The sequence below is a fragment of the Bufo gargarizans genome, chromosome 5 (assembly GCF_014858855.1).
Source record: "Bufo gargarizans isolate SCDJY-AF-19 chromosome 5, ASM1485885v1, whole genome shotgun sequence".
Lineage (NCBI taxonomy): Eukaryota > Metazoa > Chordata > Amphibia > Anura > Bufonidae > Bufo > Bufo gargarizans.
The window spans coordinates 54,212,457-54,231,073 of NC_058084.1; the positions used below are offsets into that span (position 1 = coordinate 54,212,457).

The 18,617-nt window shown below is 47.0% G+C and overlaps 1 protein-coding gene across 1 annotated transcript in view; it reads right to left on the minus strand.

Annotated features, from left to right (window-relative positions):
* Positions 1 to 8,533: 8,533 nt before the first annotated feature.
* The window catches only part of SNTB1 (syntrophin beta 1), a 176,524-nt gene continuing 166,440 nt past the window's right edge, over positions 8,534 to 18,617 (minus strand). Inside the window, 2 exon segments of the mRNA XM_044294710.1 lie at positions 8,534 to 11,186; positions 13,346 to 13,536. Of these exon segments, the coding sequence (XP_044150645.1) occupies positions 11,094 to 11,186; positions 13,346 to 13,536 (284 nt within the window). The 3' untranslated portion in view covers positions 8,534 to 11,093.

An 18,617-nucleotide genomic window follows, 5' to 3' on the forward strand; every position in this document is an offset into this window, starting at 1 on the left:
GATTTACATCCCGGGGGTAGACAACTGGGCGGCAGATTTCCTCAGCCGGTCCACCATCGATCCGGGAGAATGGTCTCTGCACCCAGAGGTGTTCGAGGCCCTTTGTCTTCGCTGGGGTCGCCCCGACGTGGACCTCATGGCCTCCAAATTCAACCGCAAGGTTCCCCTATACCTAGCCAGGGCACGGGACCCGGAGGCATACGGCGCCGACGCGCTTATCCTTCCGTGGCGCCAATTCTCCCTTCTGTACGTCTTTCCTCCTCTTCCCCTCCTGCCACGGGTTCTTCGGAGGATCGCGGCAGAGGGCGTTCCCGCGATTCTGATCGCCCCGGATTGGCCCCGTCGGTCCTGGTACGCCGACCTAATGTTGCTGTTGGCAGACGCTCCGTGGCCACTGCCCTCCAGGGAGGACCTTCTCTCTCAGGGTCCGATCTTCCACGAGCATTTAGGCTCGCTACGTTTGACGGCGTGGCTGTTGAGACCGCCGTCTTAACGCGACGGGGTTTCTCCGCGGACGTAGTCCGCACCATGATCCGTGCTCGTAAACCCGTATCTTCGAGGATCTACTATCAGGTTTGAAGGTCCTATCTGGGGTTCTGTGAGTCCCGGAGCGTCCCACCTCTCCGGTTTTCTCTTCCCACGATCCTGTCCTTCCTCCAGTCGGGCCTGGACCTGGGCCTCAGTTCTCTGAAGGGACAGATTTCGGCGCTGTCTATTCTTCTCCAGCGTCCCCTGGCCCCTCTGGGGCCGATTTTAAGACCTTTTTGCAAGGGGTGGCTCACTCTGTTCCGCCGTACCGCCCTCCGGTTCCTTCCTGGGACCTGAATGTGGTGCTCTCGGCGCTTCAATCTGCCCCCTTCGAGCCCTTGCGGGAGGTCTCCCTTCGCCTTCTGTCCTGCAAGGTCATCTTTCTTGTGGCCATCACGTCTCTCCGGCGGGTGTCGGAGTTAGCGGCTCTTTCTTGCTCCGAACCTTTCCTGATCTTCCACCAGGATAAGGTTGTGCTCCGGCCAGTCCCGGCTTTCCTGCCAAAGGTGTTCTCTGCCTTTCACATCAATGAGGACATCGTCCTTCCGTCGCTCTGTCCCTCTCCTTCCCACTCCAGAGAACGGGAACTGCACCGTCTGGATGTGGTCAGGGCGTTGAGGATTTACTTGGAGGTCACCGGATCCTTCCGGCGCACGGATTCCCTGTTTGTGGTTCCGGAGGGTTCGCGCAAGGGTTTGGCGGTCTCCAAGGTGGCCATTGCCCGTTTCATTAAACTGGCGGTGTCTGAGGCTTATCAAGCCAAGGGCAGGGCTCCGCCTTTCGGCGTCACTGCTCATTCCACCAGAGCAGTCGGGGCTTCCTGGGCGCAGAGGCATCGAGCCTCGGCTGAGCAGTTGTGCAAAGCGGCCACTTGGTCCTCTCTGCACACTTTCACCAGGTTCTATAGAGTGCATACGCACGCGTCAGCGGATGCTGCTTTGGGCCGCCTGGTTTTGCAGGCTGCGGTTTCCTGATGCTCCGGTGGTCCGCCTTGGGTTGTAGTCCCTCCCTTCTTGGACTGCTCTTGAACGTCCCAAGGTCTGTGTCCCCCAAGGGAAATGGGCGAGAAAAGGAGATTTTTGTATAACTTACCAGTTAAATCTCTTTCTCGCTCTTCCTTGGGGGACACAGCACCCACCCTTCTGTGTTTTGGTTCTAGGGTTATGGCTGGCGCCCCGTTGGGTTGTTGGCTGTTGTTTGCATTGTTGGTTGTTATCCTTTCACTACTTGGACACGCAACTGGTAGCCTCTATCTCCAGGCTGAGGGTATAGCTGATGGAGGAGGGGCTTAACAGTTTTACTTAGTGTCACGCCTCCTAGGGAGCTGAGCTATACCCAAGGTCTGTGTCCCCCAAGGAAGAGCGAGAAAGAGATTTAACTGGTAAGTTATACAAAAATCTCCTTTTTTGGACTATAGGACACACCTGACCACAAGACGCCCATCAGGTTTAGACCACAGGAAATTGGAAAATAAATATTTTCTACTCCTTTAAACTTTCCTGATAGGTTAAAGGGGTATATTCTGGTTGGTTAACGTTATCCTCAGATTGGTGGGGGTCCTACTGCTGGGGACCCTTACCGATCAGACAATTGTCGGGAAGGAAGCATTCTTTCCTGACAGTTGCCTGCTCGTCAGAAGATGAGGCGTAGTGATCGCTGAAGCCATCACTCGTCCCCGTACAGAATCATTGTTTCCCATGTTGCAGAATACGCTTTATTTTTTTTTTCTGTGCGGAAAAACCACAGCAGAGTACAGTACCAGCAACGTGTATGAGATGAATACAATTTTAATGCACACTTTGCAGATTGCTTCCTTGCTGAAATTGATTTCCAGATCCGCAGCATGTCATTATGTTTGTTTGTGGTTTTAGCTGCAAATTTCACCCTTCTCCAATGACTGGTGAGATCTGCGGCAAAACCGCATCTAATCCACAACAAAATCTGTAATTAGAAATGCATGGAAACTCGTGCGGATCTTGTGTGATCACCCACATCGTGTGCAGGTGACCTTAGACATGATCTGTTGCCTAAAAATGATGATTTAGGTGTCCACAGACAATCCTATTGCCCAATGAGCAGGCACCAGTACAACGGCAGATTATTGCTGAAGAGCATTCTTACCTAATAATCTGCCCGAACCTCCAGCAGTGTAAAGGGGCCTGGAGTCAGGGCTTTAATGTATTTCACTGCTGCCGGGGGATCTTCAGCCTGCGGGGGAGGTGTTTTTCACAGTCCACTCCATGAGCTGAATGATCGCTCAGCCTCCTCTCCTGCCTGCACTGACCACCCAGACTGGACTTGGTCAGGGCGAGAGTGAAGTGTGCAGGAGCGCAGCTCTCACTGATCCAGCACCTTGACTGTGGACTATAAGACATATAGCCAGCAGTAGTACTTCTGTGGGATAATGCTTGATAGCCTATCCTTCATTTGCTATGCACATCAAGTTCACCTTGAGCACCCATGAATGGTTCTGTCTGACAGAGGCACTCCTTTACTACCTCTGTACCATATGATAACACGTCTGTGTGGTGCATATCCCTGTAAACCTTTTCCTGCGAGACAGGGATTGTGCCTAGGCCTTGTTGTAAAATACACTTTTACTTAGCGTATCTAGTTTTAAAAAAATACACTGCCCCTAACTCGCCACGGCTTGAGGTGCAACAGAATTGTGCTGAAATTTCAGCTCTGTTGCAAAGTTAGAGAAAAGTGCCTGTCCCTGCACCAGATTTACCGGCCAGCCGGAGCCACTGCGATAAATGTGGCCCAGCAATAGACGGTCTAGAGCAGTGATGGCGAATATTTTACAGACTGAGTGCCCAAAGTGTAACCCAAAACCCACATATTTATTGCAAAGTGCCAACACAGCAATTTACTACAGTCCAGTATAGTGTATCTTCCATGTACTTTATAATTTAGCTATAATAGCCTGCCTACATTCAGTGCGCTGCCTGTGCTGTTCATAGTGCGCCCTGCGCTGATGAATGGCGGGAAAAGTCTAAAGCATATTGGCACGCATTAGACTATTTCCAGTGTGCGGGTGCCCACAGAGAGGGCTCTGAGTGCCGCCTCTGGCACCCCTGCCATAGGTTCACCACTACTGGTCTAGAGGATTAGTAAGTCTGCCCCAGAGTTGTGTTGTGTAAGGGGGGGCCGCCTTCATACCTGGCCCATCACAGGGGCCCTGTTATTGCTGGTAGTGTAATCTCAGATATAATAATAGTGGTTTAATTGGAGACCTTAAGTAGTCACTGTACTTTCAATAAACTTTACATAAAGTGAATAGTATAAGCCAAGAATCCCTAACCTGTGGCTCTCCAGATATTGCAAAACTACAACTCCCAGCATGCCCTAATGGCTGATGTAGTTTTGCAACTGCTGGAGGTCCGCAGGTTTGGCATCCCTGGTATAAGCGATTGAAGAAACTTTGTAATATATCTTATCAGGAGTGAGCTCCAATGGGAAAGAGACACATACATGGTTGCAATAAAAGTCTACCGTAGCGGTGAGGGGAGGCATGAGAAGGTACAAGCTGCTAGAACTTGCAGGGCTGGCTAACCTGTGGCTCTCCATCTGTTGTAAAACTACAAATCCCACTATGCCCTGCTGTAGGCAGACTGGACATGCTGGGAGTTGTAGTTTTGCAACAGCTGGAGAGCCGCAGGTTGGCCATCCCTGTGCTAGAGGGAGGAAAAAACATTTTGCTCTAAGATTTGCTACGGAGTGGGCCGGGTGATCAAATTTAATCTGATTCATTTGACCCTTTAGTGGCTGAAGATTTGTTTTTGTTTTTTAAAATCCTGTTTTTGTTTTTTCCTTCCGCTGTGCTGTGTAGTCTCTTCAGTCCCTGCTGCTCTGGCATGGATTGCAGTGACTGAAAAGACCCCTCACAGTTCGAGGGTGCAGAGCTCCGCAATGGAGGGGAGCAGTGGTGGAGGAGTTTTCTCCTCTTCTTCCTCCACTAATATAACAGCCTGGGCATGCTGGGAGTTGTAGTTCTCTCCTCCTATACCTCTTCCCTGTAGTGTCTTCTGAGTCACCTGCCTCCGCTGACATGTTTTGGATCAGGGCTGTGGAGTCGGTAGATTAATGCTCCGACTCCTTAGTTTTTGGTACTTCCGACTCCTCTGTATTTAATATGTGAATGTATTTTATACATTCCTTGAAGGACAGAAAGGCAACATACAAGTCATTACCACAGAACTACTGGCTAGGAAGCTGCTGCCTTCTCCTGTGTGTGCTGATCTTCTGCTGAAGATAGGGCAGGGGGAGGATCCAGGAAGGGGCAGTGGGAGGATCCAGGAAGGGGCAGGGGGAGGATCCAGGAAGGGGCAGGGGGAGGATCCAGGAGAGGGGCAGGGGGAGGATCCAGGAGAGGGGCAGGGGGAGGATCCAGGAGAGGGGCAGGGGGAGGATCCAGGAGAGGGGCAGGGGGAGGATCCAGGAGAGGGGCATTTATTGTAAAACATGATTTCCCTAGTAGAATCCCATAGTCATGTTTAAAGTTTAAGCTAACAATCTGAGTCTACAAGTTTTTATGGCCTTAGCTGAATGACAGCAGTTTTTCAAATGGTTTACAGCTTCAGTCTTGAGCTATTGACCATCCATTCCCGTCACTTATACAAGTCTCTAGTCCTGGAAAAAAACATAGTTACTTAATCAGTTATCAGTGAGAGGCTCGGTTAACCATGGGCAGCGGAACACAACACAATGGAAAGTATAAGTATTGCCGCTCCTTAACTGTGCGTTGCGTGCCATATAGTGAAGCATATGAAAAGCACGCTTCTTCATGGTCACTTAACGTGTTCGTTTTGCGGTAACGCAACGCACTGCATGCATTGGCCTTTATTCTTACAGTAGAGAAGTACTGTATTTTTCGCAAAAGTGGGGGAAAAATAGCAGTGCGTCTTATGGGGCGAATGCTACGACCGTCCGGTGAATAGGCTGAGAGGGAGGAGGGGCTGGGGGCCGGCATCTTTTTCTGTAATGGCAGCGGGGCCCGGTGCAGTCACTGTATTCTACTACACCGGGCCCCGCTCACTGTAGTATACGGTAATCATATCTAACTTGTGGCTATTGTTTAAAGTATTCCAATCATCTTAAATCTAGCGCTGTACTACTTACTACTAACTTCTTGGCAGTCAGGAGGCAGGGTGGGCGCTCGTAGCATAACTCACTACGTCAGGCGCCTGCGCCGCCCACTTTATGAATGAAGCAGGCACCGGGCCCCGCTGCCATTACAGAAACAGATGCCAGCCCCCATTCACTACACAGGGACACTGTTTTATGGGGCGGGGGGGGGGGGGGGGGGTCTGTGGATGACACATAAGATAAGATGCTATATATGTGTCATCCACAGATGCCCCCACAATGATCCCCCATAACAGTGCCATCCACAGATGCCCCCATAATAGTGTCATCCACAGACCACCATTAGTTCAAAACCCACCAAAAGCACACCTTTTGGTTCAAAAATGTTTTTTTCTTATTTTCTGCCTCAAAAACCTAGGTGCGTCTTATAGGGTGAAAAATACGGTAATAAATTATAATTTTTTGTGAATTGGGACATTTAAACTTGCTTTTTTTTTTTTTTTTTTTTTATATTATATATTCCAATTTAAATCTAGTAGGAGTCGGTTCATTTTTTTTGCCGACTCCGACTCCAGGTACCCAAAATTGCCTCAGACTCCACAGCCCTGTTTTGGATATTGATTTGAAGGGCTGTTCAGAGGTGATCAGTCTCCATAATCTGACTGCTGAACTAGGTTTGGATATTATAGGTTTGTAAATTGCTGGTAATCTGAGCTATCATCTTTGCATACTGTACCTTTTTGTATGAGGTCTCGGGATCATTTTTGGGAAGATTTTCTTTTTAATAGTTGAACGGTCTACATTTCAAGGATCCTAGTTTTTTGGCCAGGTTACAAAGAGTATCCCGAAGACCTATCCTGCCCTGCTTTGCACCAACATTCCACTGATTTGAATTGAAATGGTGTAATACTCAGTTTCCCCTGTGATGGCGCTGCAGCACAGTTGATCACTTGCTGCCAACTTTCCCCACAGATCAGAGGTGATCATGGAGAGTCCCAACCTGAGGGCACTTTAGTGTATTGTAAATGGACCTCATAAGGGCGAGTCGCATTGGCGTTATTGAATTCTGTTATAGCTTCATTTATAACAGCGTTATATGGAATATAATGGAATTGGAGGACAGAATGCAAAATGGAAGCCTTTAAGAGGCATTTTGTTTTGCTCCATCCTAATGCATGTCTATGGGGACAAACAACGGTTCCATTATAAATGACTGAGAAAATAGTCCTCTCGACAGGACTAACAGGTAGAGATTGTTGACAGCAGAGAGCCCCTTTAGATACCTCAGGTGCCCAAAATGCTAAAATTCTCCCAGATTTTTCCCCAGTAGGAAAATGTTTTTTTAACATCTGCACATTTTAATAAGCAATTTTTATTTCTCGGTCTGTCGGCAGTAAGTCTATCTGGATTCCTATTCTCCTGTCCTTCTAGAATGGGTCTCCCGTCATCTAGAGGCGTTCCCCCAGCAGCTTTCTTGTTCAGGGCGATACTTAAAGGATCAACATAAATGATTCATCTGGAGATTAGGAGCCACAATGGCCGCGCTCGCAGTCTGTACAATATTCTGCAAATAAGAAGCCACCGGAACATCGGCTCAGTCACGGAGGATCATGCCGAGCTCTGTGCCTCCTATTGTCTTTTCAAGGGATTTTCCATCTTGGGACATATGGAGGTAATAGAAATAGGGGTGGGGTGTGTAATCACCTGAAAATAGCCAGAGACTGTTAGGGCACAGATACCAGTGATCTCAATGGGCATGATGGCAGCCTGTACGCCGCTGTTTCTGTCGATGCCATATACTTGCAATGAAGCAGCAGGATGCAAGCTGGACTTCTAGCTGTCGTCATGCAGCAGAGGGCCCCAGGTGTCCTGAACCGGTGATACAGCCCCAGATGAAATCCTCTGGCTTTAGTACCATTTTAACCTCTCTGCTACCCTAAAACACTAGGAAGCTTGTGTTAACCCCCTCTGTACCCTAGACCACTATGGAGGGTGGCATTGACTACTACACTATCCTTGAAAGTGAAGCTTTCTTTAACATAGTCACTCACCTGCAACACCATGAAAACTGCCATTAACCACTATGCCATTTTATCCTCTGTTACCCTAAAACACCCCCAAAAAAAAGGCATTATCCAGTCTACTACCCAAGACCACCAGGGAACAAATCGGTAAAGGGGTTGTGTCACTTCAGCAAGTGGCATTTATCATGTAGCGAAAGTTAATACAAGGCACTTACTAATGTATTGTGATTGTCCCTATTGCCTCCTTTGCTGGCTGGATTCATTTTTCCATCGCCTTCTACACTGCTCATATCCAAGGGTTACGGCTAGGGATGAGCGAATAGACTTTGGATGAAACGTCACGTGGCCGCTGCAGCGGTGACTTGGCTACTGTGCGTCACGTGACCCAATGACATTAAGCATGGGAGACATGTCACCGCTGCAGCCAGTCATTGACTGCAGCAGCCACATGACCCAAGTGAAACAAGATGTGGTCGCGGGGAAACCTGAGAGTTGCAGCGGCTTTGGTGGTGGTGGTGAAGGAGTCAGAACCCGGTGGCAGGGATCAGGTAAGCCCTTCCACAGGTCCGGTCACACTGGCGGATTTGCCCGAGAGACCCGCAGGGGTGAACAACCCCTTTAAGAGAGTTGCTTTTTCTTTTAATGTGAGAAAAGAACTGTGCTTTCATTCCTAGGACCGGCAAGTGGCCATAAAGACAAGACTTCTTTTTATGTTCTCCATGTTGGCTGCAGCATCTGGACCTCCTGATTATAGAAGCTTTTGTGTAGCGCAGGGAGACCGAGGTTGGGGGAAAAAATCCAAGCTTCTCGTGGCAATAACTGTAATTAAAGTATTTCAGGAGCGTTGTGTGTAAAGTGCAGGAAATGGACGGCCTGGAGAAAACGCACAAATGTTCATTTTTATACTTTTTTTATTTACAATAATTGTCAGCAAAAGTGTTTTATTTATCAATAAATTTACAACCAAGAAATCCAATAAAAGCCTTAGAGCATTAAAATCGACTAGAATAATTCGTTGAATTCATCTTTTATGAAGAAAAGTACCGGCGCGCTGTGTTCTGTGGGCGCAGAGGTCCCTCGGGGCTCCCTCCTTACAGAACACGGCAATTACTGTAAGAAAAGGAATTCTTTTCAGACCACACACGGCTGCTGGATGTTATGTGAGGCCTCCTGCACACCAGCCATACCGACTGCGTCAGGATCTGTACACAAATTCAGGCAGTTCTTTCTGCGATTGCGTTCAGGGTTTCAGTTTTTTCCCGCGCGGGTGCAATCAGTTTTGGATACTTTAACGCGCTTGGAAGAGAAACTGAAGAATAACAATCTGCATCTCCTGGCAACCATCGGTGATGAACGTATTGCATATACGGATGTCTTCCGTTTTTCTCACAAGCCTCATTCATTTCTATGGGGCCAGGGCTGTGTAACAAAACAAAAAAAAACGCAGAATATAGAACGTGCTGCGATTTTTCCTGAAATAAGGTGTGAAAAATTTATTAAATTGTCAGGGTCAGGATTCTATGCATTTGTTTAACGCATCGCACCCGTGTGAGAGAGGCCTAAGGCAAATATGTTGCAACCGACAGTCGGACACTCACCGATCAGATATTGACTACCTATTCTAAAGGTAGGCCATCAATATCTGAATCCTGGAAAACCCCTTTAAAGAGGACCTGCCAGCTCACTTGAAAAATCTTGTATTACCCATTAAATAACAACGTTACAGCATCTTTTCTTAGACATCTGTGTTATTCTGTTCCTCTGTTATTCCTCCCGAAAATGTGTGTATGAAATTAAAATTGAGCATTATTATTCTCCTTGTGGTTGAGCTGTGTCTCTACATAGTCTGTCAGCAATCGTTGGACAGTGTCTTAGGGAAACTCTCCATCAAACAACCAGTTGGCAATGTATTCCTACAGTTCCAGGAGGAATAACAGAGGAATTGCATAACTCACAAATCTAAGAAAAGATGCTTCAGAATTGTTACCTCATGGAGAATAAAACAGGAGAGGTCCTCCGAGTAGGAGATGTCCACCAAGTTCAACCACCTTTCTTGGGCAGCTCCCCCTAAGTTGGGCAGAGGGGGAAGCCACATTTCTTCTAGTATGCAGTAATGTATTGCACCTACTGAGTAGGCGACAATGTAATACGTGGCGGTGCCACGTCCTCCAGAAGACAATACTTAGTGTTAAAAATCCACATTCTGTTCTTCTGGGCAGGTTTTTATTTTATTTTTTGCATGTGAGGGCCCAGTGGGTTTCTTTTCTGTTCAGTATATTATATTGTATGACCCTGTTATGGTGGCACTATGGCTGGCAATGTAATGGTGGCACTGTGACATGAAGAAAAGTTAGTACCGGTAGCCGACATGTCACATGACCATAGAGGAGTTAGCGGTCACGCTCACATGGCAGAGACCCTGATACATCTAGAGAACCAGCAGCAAAGGTGGTGTATGATGACTGAAATCTGTTATGTTCCTCTATTATGCCTATAGGAAATAAAGGGATTTAAATTATCGTAATTTATTGAGCAATTCCCATGGATTGACTATACCGTGTCTAATTGAAGGTCATAGTATTTTCTATAAGAACTCGTTAGTGCTAATGTACTGCAGATATTAATTTTAGTTTCCCAGGCCAGAATCTTAATGGACTTGGTGACAACTTTCATGAGCCAGAACTAGCCTTTGTGCAGTTGTCAGCACCCTGGCTCCCCTTCTCTTGGCCATTTATACAAAGTGCTAGCAGTTGACATCAAAGAGCGGGAAAGCTTCCGCCAGGGTAACGATAATGTGAAACCTTCTCCATCTTGAGGCATCGCAGTAAGGACATGGGTGGTGGATATCTTGAACTTTTACTGCACTTTCTTCCAGAAACAGCGCCACCTCTGGCTATGGGCTGTGTGTGGTATTACAGTATAGCTGAGCTGCAATACAAGGCACAGCCTGGAAACAGGAGCGGCGCTGTTTCTGTAGGAGAGCAGCCATGTTTTTGTCTTGTGGGTCTTCTAGTGTGGTGGCATCACGAGATCCTTCTGATCAGATAGGTCCTTCAGAATAAGGTCTTCCTCTACGTCGCTGTCCTCCCGGTCCAGTAGTTTTTAATTTTTCGCAGGCAGTTTTCTGTAGTCCAACTAAGTAAATCAGAGTATTTATTCCAAAATTCCAGATAGACGCTAATGATTAGGATTATTATAAGGAGCAGTGGCCCTCATCTACACCCAGGACCGTAGAGTTCCTCACCATCCAAGAAATTATTAGAATCTAGATGTATTCTGTGTGTCCGTCTGATTTAGAGGGCCCCAGATCACTCGTATCCTCCTCAGTTTCAGGATTCTCTCAAATCAAGTACCTTTTAAAATCGTGTAGAGTTTCTTCTGATTAGTCTTCCATGAAGCTGTAGTCCACTGGTGAAGGTCTACTTCTGTAGTGAAGTGTTCTCAAAACTGTCCTCAGGCCACTAATCCTAGTCTGGTGATCTTAGCGGAGAGGAAGGAATGAATGATGAAGACGATGGGCTTCGGACAGCACTGAAGATCCAACTGCTGTTGAGAAAAGAGAAATATTGTAAGTCGACCGCTTTATTGTCAGTTCAGGGATGAAGAAGGGGCAGGAAAGGCGGCCACTCCTGTCTCCCCTGCCTCGGAAGCCACATCACAATGAATCCACACAGAGCGCCAGCTGTAGAAGCCGCTGCTAGAGGCCATCGATTAGCCTAAGGAATCAGGTGGCCGTTGTCCTTTCTGGGGACTTTAAAAGGGTTTTCCAGGACTTAACATATTGATGATCTATTCAATATGAGATTCCTGGGGGTCCGACATCCCAGTGGATCGGCATTAAGCATCAGACAGCAGGCGCTAGAATTAAACGTGTTTAAACCTGGAACAGAGCAGCTCGGTATACCGTGTAGTGGCCATTTTTTAGATACTGCACCTCAGCTTCCATTTACTTGAGCATCATCTGCAGTACCTGAGAATGACTGTGTGTGGCGCTGTGGTGTTCCAGTTTTGTACACTGTTTACTTCCGAAACCTAATGGCTGATTCATGGGTGTTCCAGGAGTCGGACCATCGTGACCATCCCATGGATAGGTCATCAATATGTTTGTCCCAAAAAAAAACACTTTAAAGGGTTATTCCCATCGCAGACAATGGGGACATATCGCTAGGATATGTCCCCATTGTTTGATAGGTGCAGGTCCCTCGTTAAAAAGGAGCCTCGAAAGTCACGGAGGGCGCACCGTGCATGCGTGGCCGCCCTCTATTCATTTCAATGGTACCGCCGAAAATAGCCTGGAGCTGGCTCGGTAATTTCTGTCGGCCCCATACAAATGAATGGGAATGCACCGCGCAAGCGCGGGCACAGCTCCCAATTATTTCTCAGCTCAGCAATTTCCGCGGCCCCATAGAAAAGAATGGAGGGGGGCATGCATGCACGCTGCGTGCTCTGTTTACACGATAGAGGTGGGACCCGCACCTATCAGACAATGGGGGCATATCCTAGCGCTATGCCCCCATTGTCTGAGATGGAGATCCCTATGGAAAAGTATTGGGCAAGGCACACTGCAGACATCAGATTATTTTTTTTACATTTTTGATAGGGTTACTTCCAACTTTATTCTCCGTAGAAATCACGGGAGACTCTACTGCTGTCCTTAAAGGGGTTCTCCCTTAAAAAAAACAAAAAACGGCAGCCTTCTGACCTGTTTTGATGGTTTGCTCAGTACTTAGCCCTCCATAGGGTCTCCGCTGCTCTCAGGCTGACTGCGGGCTCTTCAGCTCAGGTCCTGATCGGATGTGTTCCTGAGTCTTCCTGTTCAGCTACATTTACAGTCTAAAAAGGAAGGAATCCGCAACACATCCAGTCGGGACCTGAGCGGAAGAGCTCGCAGCCAGTCTGAGCGCAGCGCAATCAATGGAGGGGTAAGTACTGACCAAACTATCTTCGCACAAGAGATCAGAATGTTGTACGATTAATTTTTTTATTTTTTTTAAAGCCTGGAGCAACAGAAAGAGCGGCTGCCAGTTGACCTCCTCTCCTTGCACTGATCTCTGACAACAAGTGCACATTAGGTGCAGCCTTTACAAAGTGATGGCCTATCCTCAGGATAGTTCGCCATTAACTGATCAGTGGGGGTCCGACACCCCACACTCCTGCTGATCAGCTTTTTCAGTGTAGCTCCATCGCTGGAACTACACAGCACATTAACCTTGTAGTGGAGGGAACTCGTCACTACAGCTCCCATTGACTACAAGGGTGATGGAGCCGACAGGAAGAAACCAATCACAAGCAGGAGTCAGAGAAGACAGGCTGAAGCTGCACCATACAGGACACACTGAGATGTGTTACATAGTGAAACAATGTATAACTTTTGAATATAACTTGCATTAGAATTCCTTTATATTTTTAATGACCTATGCTTGCTCTCAGTGAATGGAAACTTTCTTGTATACATGAAAATGCTGGAAACCTGCTGAGATCCATGTTCATCTCATAAAACTACATATCTTATTGACGAAGGTAGGTTTCCAGCCTCTAGCAATGAATGTTTCCATTCACTTGCAGCAAGAAGAGATCTTGGAAATGTTGATGAATCAAAAAACAAGATATCACTATGGTCACCTATCACCATTTGTGTGGTCTGTGCATGTCCCCGCATCCCACACCAGTTCTGTCTATAATATAACGGTTATTGTCATACTTACTATGTCTCCATCTTTGCCTCCAAATTCTAAAAACAGCATTTTAACTCCGTCATCTGAGGACATTTTTAGTTTTTCATATGGAAATTGTGCTAATATCTTAGTAAAAGTACCATCTGGCGCCTGAGTGGTGATGGAGAATCCGTGCTCGAAATTTATCACCAGCCGACATTCTTGGTTCTTGTAAGTACAAGCTGAAACGGAGAGAAAGCAGTCATTAGGCGTAATACTATATATTCAGTGTAAAACCGCGGCTGATTACTGCTGTCAGCTTAGATCACTCTCCAATGACCACAACTCCATTCATGCGTCTGCCACTTTCTCCGAATTCCAGATTTTCTGGATCAATTGGATGTAAGATGGTTGTCAGAATGTGATGCACACTCTGTAATATAATAATACAATCCTATGCAGTTTAAGTTTAAGGCCCCTTTCACACGAGCGAGTATTCCACGCGAATGCGATGTGTGAGTTGAACGCATTGCACCCGCACTGAATCCTGACCCATTCATTTCTATAGGGCTGTTCACATGAGCGGTGATTTTCACGCATCACTTGTGCGTTGCGTGAAAATCGCAGCAGGCTCTATATTTTCCACGCAACGCAGGCCCCATAGAAGTGAATGGAGCTGCGTGAAAATTGCAAGCATCTGCAAGCAAGTGCGGATGCGGTGCGATTTTCACGCACGGTTGCTAGGAGACGATCGGGATGGAGACCCGATCATTATTATTTTCCCTTATAACATGGTTGTAAGGGAAAATAATAGCATTCTGAATACAGAATGCATAGTACAATAGCGCTGGAGGGGTTAAAAAAAAAAATATATATAAAAATTTAACTCACCTAAAAACACTTGCTTGCGCAGCCGGCATCTCTTCTGTCTTCTTCGCTGTGTGCAGGAAAAGGACCTGTGGTGACATCACTCCGGTCATCACATGATCCATCACCATGGTAAAAGATCATGTGATGGACCATGTGATGACCGGAGTGACGTCACCACAGGTTCTTTTCCTGCACACAGCACAGAAGACAGACAGAAGAGATGCCGGGCTGCGTGAGCAAGTGGATTAAGGTGAGTTAAAATTTTTTTTATTTTTTTTAACCCCTCCAGCGCTATTGTAATATGCATTCTGTATTCAGAATGCTATTATTTTCCCTTATAACCATGTTATAAGGGAAAATAATACAATCTACAGAACACTGATCCCAAGCCCGAACTTCTGTGAAGAAGTTCGGGTTTGGGTACCAAACATGCCGATTTTTCTCACGCGCGTGCAAAACGCATTACAATGTTTTGCACTCGCGCGGAAAACAATCGCGCATGTTCCCGCAACGCCAGTCTGAAAGAGGCCTAACGATACAGAGCACCAAACATAAACTTACATGATCAAATTCTATTTACCTGCAGCCGCCACTAGGGGGAACTTATTACATAATGTGTTACTATTGAAATCAATGTACAGTGAGCAGTAAGCTCCCCCTTGTGGTGGCTACTGGCAGTCATCATTTTGTATTAGCCGTACATGCTGGTTGCCTGGGGCAACACCTAGTCGCAGCATGTATGGGCTTTGCTCTCCTTCTCCTGGTTCCTCCCCTGTCTGGTGCTGTAGGGGTTAACTTCCTGGCTGGGTGTGGCCACTTGGTGTTTATCTTGCCTGTGGTTTCCAGGCTGGAGTCAGTTGTACTCCAGCCTTAGTTGGTGCTGGAGCTTTGCTCCTGCCCTGGGTGTTTTATCTGCCCAGACCTTAAGGGCCACAAAGTGGGACATCGATGTCACCAGATTGTCATCCCTTATGTATCCTCCATGTTCCCTACCTTACCTGTGTTGATGTTTGGTGTGGGTTTATGTTCAGGGTGTGGTGTACATCTTGTTGAAGTTTCATGTCTGGTCTTTTGGTGTTGTTCTCCCAGCATGTATGCAAGGTGTTTCCCTGTGTGTTGTGCCTCCAGTGAGAGGGCTCCTGGGTTCCTCGGAGGAGGAACCACATTGATCACCTGCCTGCGAAGTGGACTCCAGGGTTTCCCGGAGGGGGAACCACTAGTCAGTAGTAGTTGTTGTTTCATCCAGTTGTTGTGGCAGGTAAGTGCTTTTGTTCCAGTGTGTGTTTGCGCTGGGTGCTTACCTGCCAATCTGGTTTATGCTACTGTCTGCTCCTTTCTTGTTGCTAGGCCTGCTGGAGACTCCGGTTCATCCGTGTTGTGGATGAACAGGTCATCTCCGAGCCCTGACATTATTAACAGGGATTAGAGTTAGGCTACTTTCACACCTGTGTTTAGGTGCTGATCCGTCTGGTATCTGCACAGACGGATCCGCACCTATAATGCAAACGCTTAGATCCGTTCAGAACGGATCCGTTTGCATTACCATGAACAAGAAAATAAAATATATATTTTTTTTATTTTTTTTCATGATAGTGCAAACGGATCCGTTTTGACTTTACATTGAAAGTCAATGGGGGACGGATCCGTTTGAAAATTGAGCCATATTGTGTCAACTTCAAACGGATCCGCCCTCATTGACTTACATTGTAAGTCTGGACGGATCCGTTTGCTTCCGCACGGCCAGGCGGACACCCGAACGCTGCAAGCAGCGTTCAGGTGTCCGCCTGCTGAGCGGAGCGGAGGACAAACAGTGCCAGACTGATGCATTCTGAGCGGATCCGCATCCACTTAGAATGCATTAGGGCCGTACGGATCCGTTCGGGGCCGCTTGTGAGAGCCTTCAAACGGAACTCACAAGCGGAGCCCCGAACGCAAGTGTGAAAGTAGCCTTAGCAGGGCCCTAGGTTCCAGGTATGAGCCCTCCCACCATTACGGTTCGCTCATACAGTTAAGAGGTCAGGGCTAGGATTTAGGGATGTGTTAGAAGGTGTCCTGCTCCCTTTATTCTTGTTTCCAGGCCTAGTGGCATATCCCGCTATCCTACATTGTACGGTGTGGAGTTTTCCCCCACTCCCCACAGTGACAATTAATTATCCCACATCAATCTTGAGAATGAAGGGGACACAGCACCACATGTTTGAATAGGGCTGTGCTGCAGCTCCCTGCACGGGGATTGGCCGGGGCATCATTCACAGTTACCTAGAGATTGAGATGTAGGTCTAGAACAGCGCTGTGTTACCTTCATGCTTAAAATGTAACTAACTTTTCAAAAAGTTTTCGATATGTCATAAGTAGTGTTGAGCGAACTTCTGTTTTTAAGTTCGGCGTCTAAAGTTCGGCTTCCGGTTAGCGGAGAATCCCGATATGGATTCCGAATACCGTTGTGGTCCGTGGTAGCGGAATCAATAATGGCCGATTATTGATTCCGCTACCACGGACCACAACGGAATTCGGAATCCATATCGGGATTCTCCGCTAACCGGAAGCCGAACTTTAGACGCCGAACTTAAAAACAGAAGTTCGCTCAACACTAGTCATAAGGACATATCAAAAGTTTAGATTGGTGGGGGTCTGAACGCTGAGGCCCCCACCAATCTCTAGAACACGGGGAGAGAAATACGGACATAGTGTGCCCCCTCTCCTCGCTGCAGAGGATGGAATCGGGACGAGCCTGTAGAATTCTATGTAGCCTGTCTGGTGCAGTGAGTGTGCGATATGCGCAGACTACTCTACCCCAGTTCTAGAGATTGTTTGGGGTCTCAGTAGTCAGATCATCATGTAGGATCATCAGTCAAATGTAGTGATGAGCGAACTTCATGTTTTGAAGTTTGGTTTCGGGTTTTCTGGCGATTCCGTTATCACAGAATATAACTGAATTCTGTGACTGAAAGCACCACGGAAGCCTTTAAGAGGCATTCCGTCATAACAAAAGTCTATGGGCAGCATAATGGATCCATCTGGCTTTCCACTATGGAGGAGTCCAGTCCTGCATAACGGAAACTGTGCGGATCCAAACGAGTGTAGTTTTATGCAAATCGACTTCGGACAAAGCATCCGAAGTTGATTCGCTCATCCCTACTCATCACTAATCATATGGGCTCATGCACACAACCATATTTTTTTGTCCGCATCCGATCCATTTTTTTGCTGATCGGATGAAGACACATTCATTTCAATAGGGGCCGCAAAAAATGCGGACAACAAATCGTGTTGCTGTCAGAATCTGTATGTCCGTTCAGCCTTCCCGCAAAAAGATATAACATGTCCTGTTGTCCATTTTGAGGACAAGAATAGGCTTTGTTTAAACATCGGGTGGGACGCGTGGAATGAGAAAATGCATGACGCACACGGCTGGTATTCATGTTTTGCGACTCTGTGATTTCAGGACCGCAAAACGGATACTGTTGTGTGCATGAGGCCTAAAGCTATGGCATACCCTGGTGATAAATTATTACATTTTAAAGTGGGAATACCCCTTCAACTTTATGTCTGTGCAGGAGATTTGGTGCACTGTATCAGACAAATGGAGCTCTGACCTATATTAAGATTAATTACAAGGGTTCTCCACTTTGGACAATCCCTACTATTTAGAAGTTTCTCCTGACAATCAGCTGATCACATACTGCCTTCCTGCTGGGACCCTCAGCGATCAGCTCTGATCTGGCAGTAAGTGTTCAGTTTCCCTGCAGCGCCGCCACAGGAGAAATTAAGCATTGCACCTTATACATTTGTATCAATGGGTTGTCTGTGCAATACAGGACAGAGAGAGAGACTATAATCACTCTCTACTCTGACCAGGGGATGAGGATCCTGAAGAGAGGACCCCCCCCACCCCACCCCTCTAGTAAATCACAGTTCACTAATAAGGTGTATGAAAATAAATTTTCTAAACTATACAATCCCATTTGTTCAGGGGTGCATGCCGTAACACTCCCCAGATCATGAAAACATGGTTGCTTACTTTCAGACACCTCGCCCTCCTCTTCATGGGTTGCATTTGGAATTGCAGTTCAGCTCCAATGGGTTTTGGATACACATACGGGTTGCATAAATCTAGTCACTACTCCCCTGTCTTAGGGCTCATGCACACAAACGTATTTGATTTCTGCATCTGATACACATTTTGTGCGGGTCAGATGGGGACCCATTCACTTCAATGGGGCTGTCAGCATCCGTATGTCCATTCCGTGGCACTCGCATAAAGATAGACCATGTCCTATTCTTGTCCGTTTTCTGGACAAGAATAAGACAGTTCTATAGAGGCCAAGATGTTCCGTTCCGCAAAATGCGAACACACACAGCTGGTATTTGTGTTTTGCGGACCGCAAAACAAGCTACGGTCTTGTACATGAGGCCTTACTCTGAGGCACTTATGTATAGATCTGGTACTTAC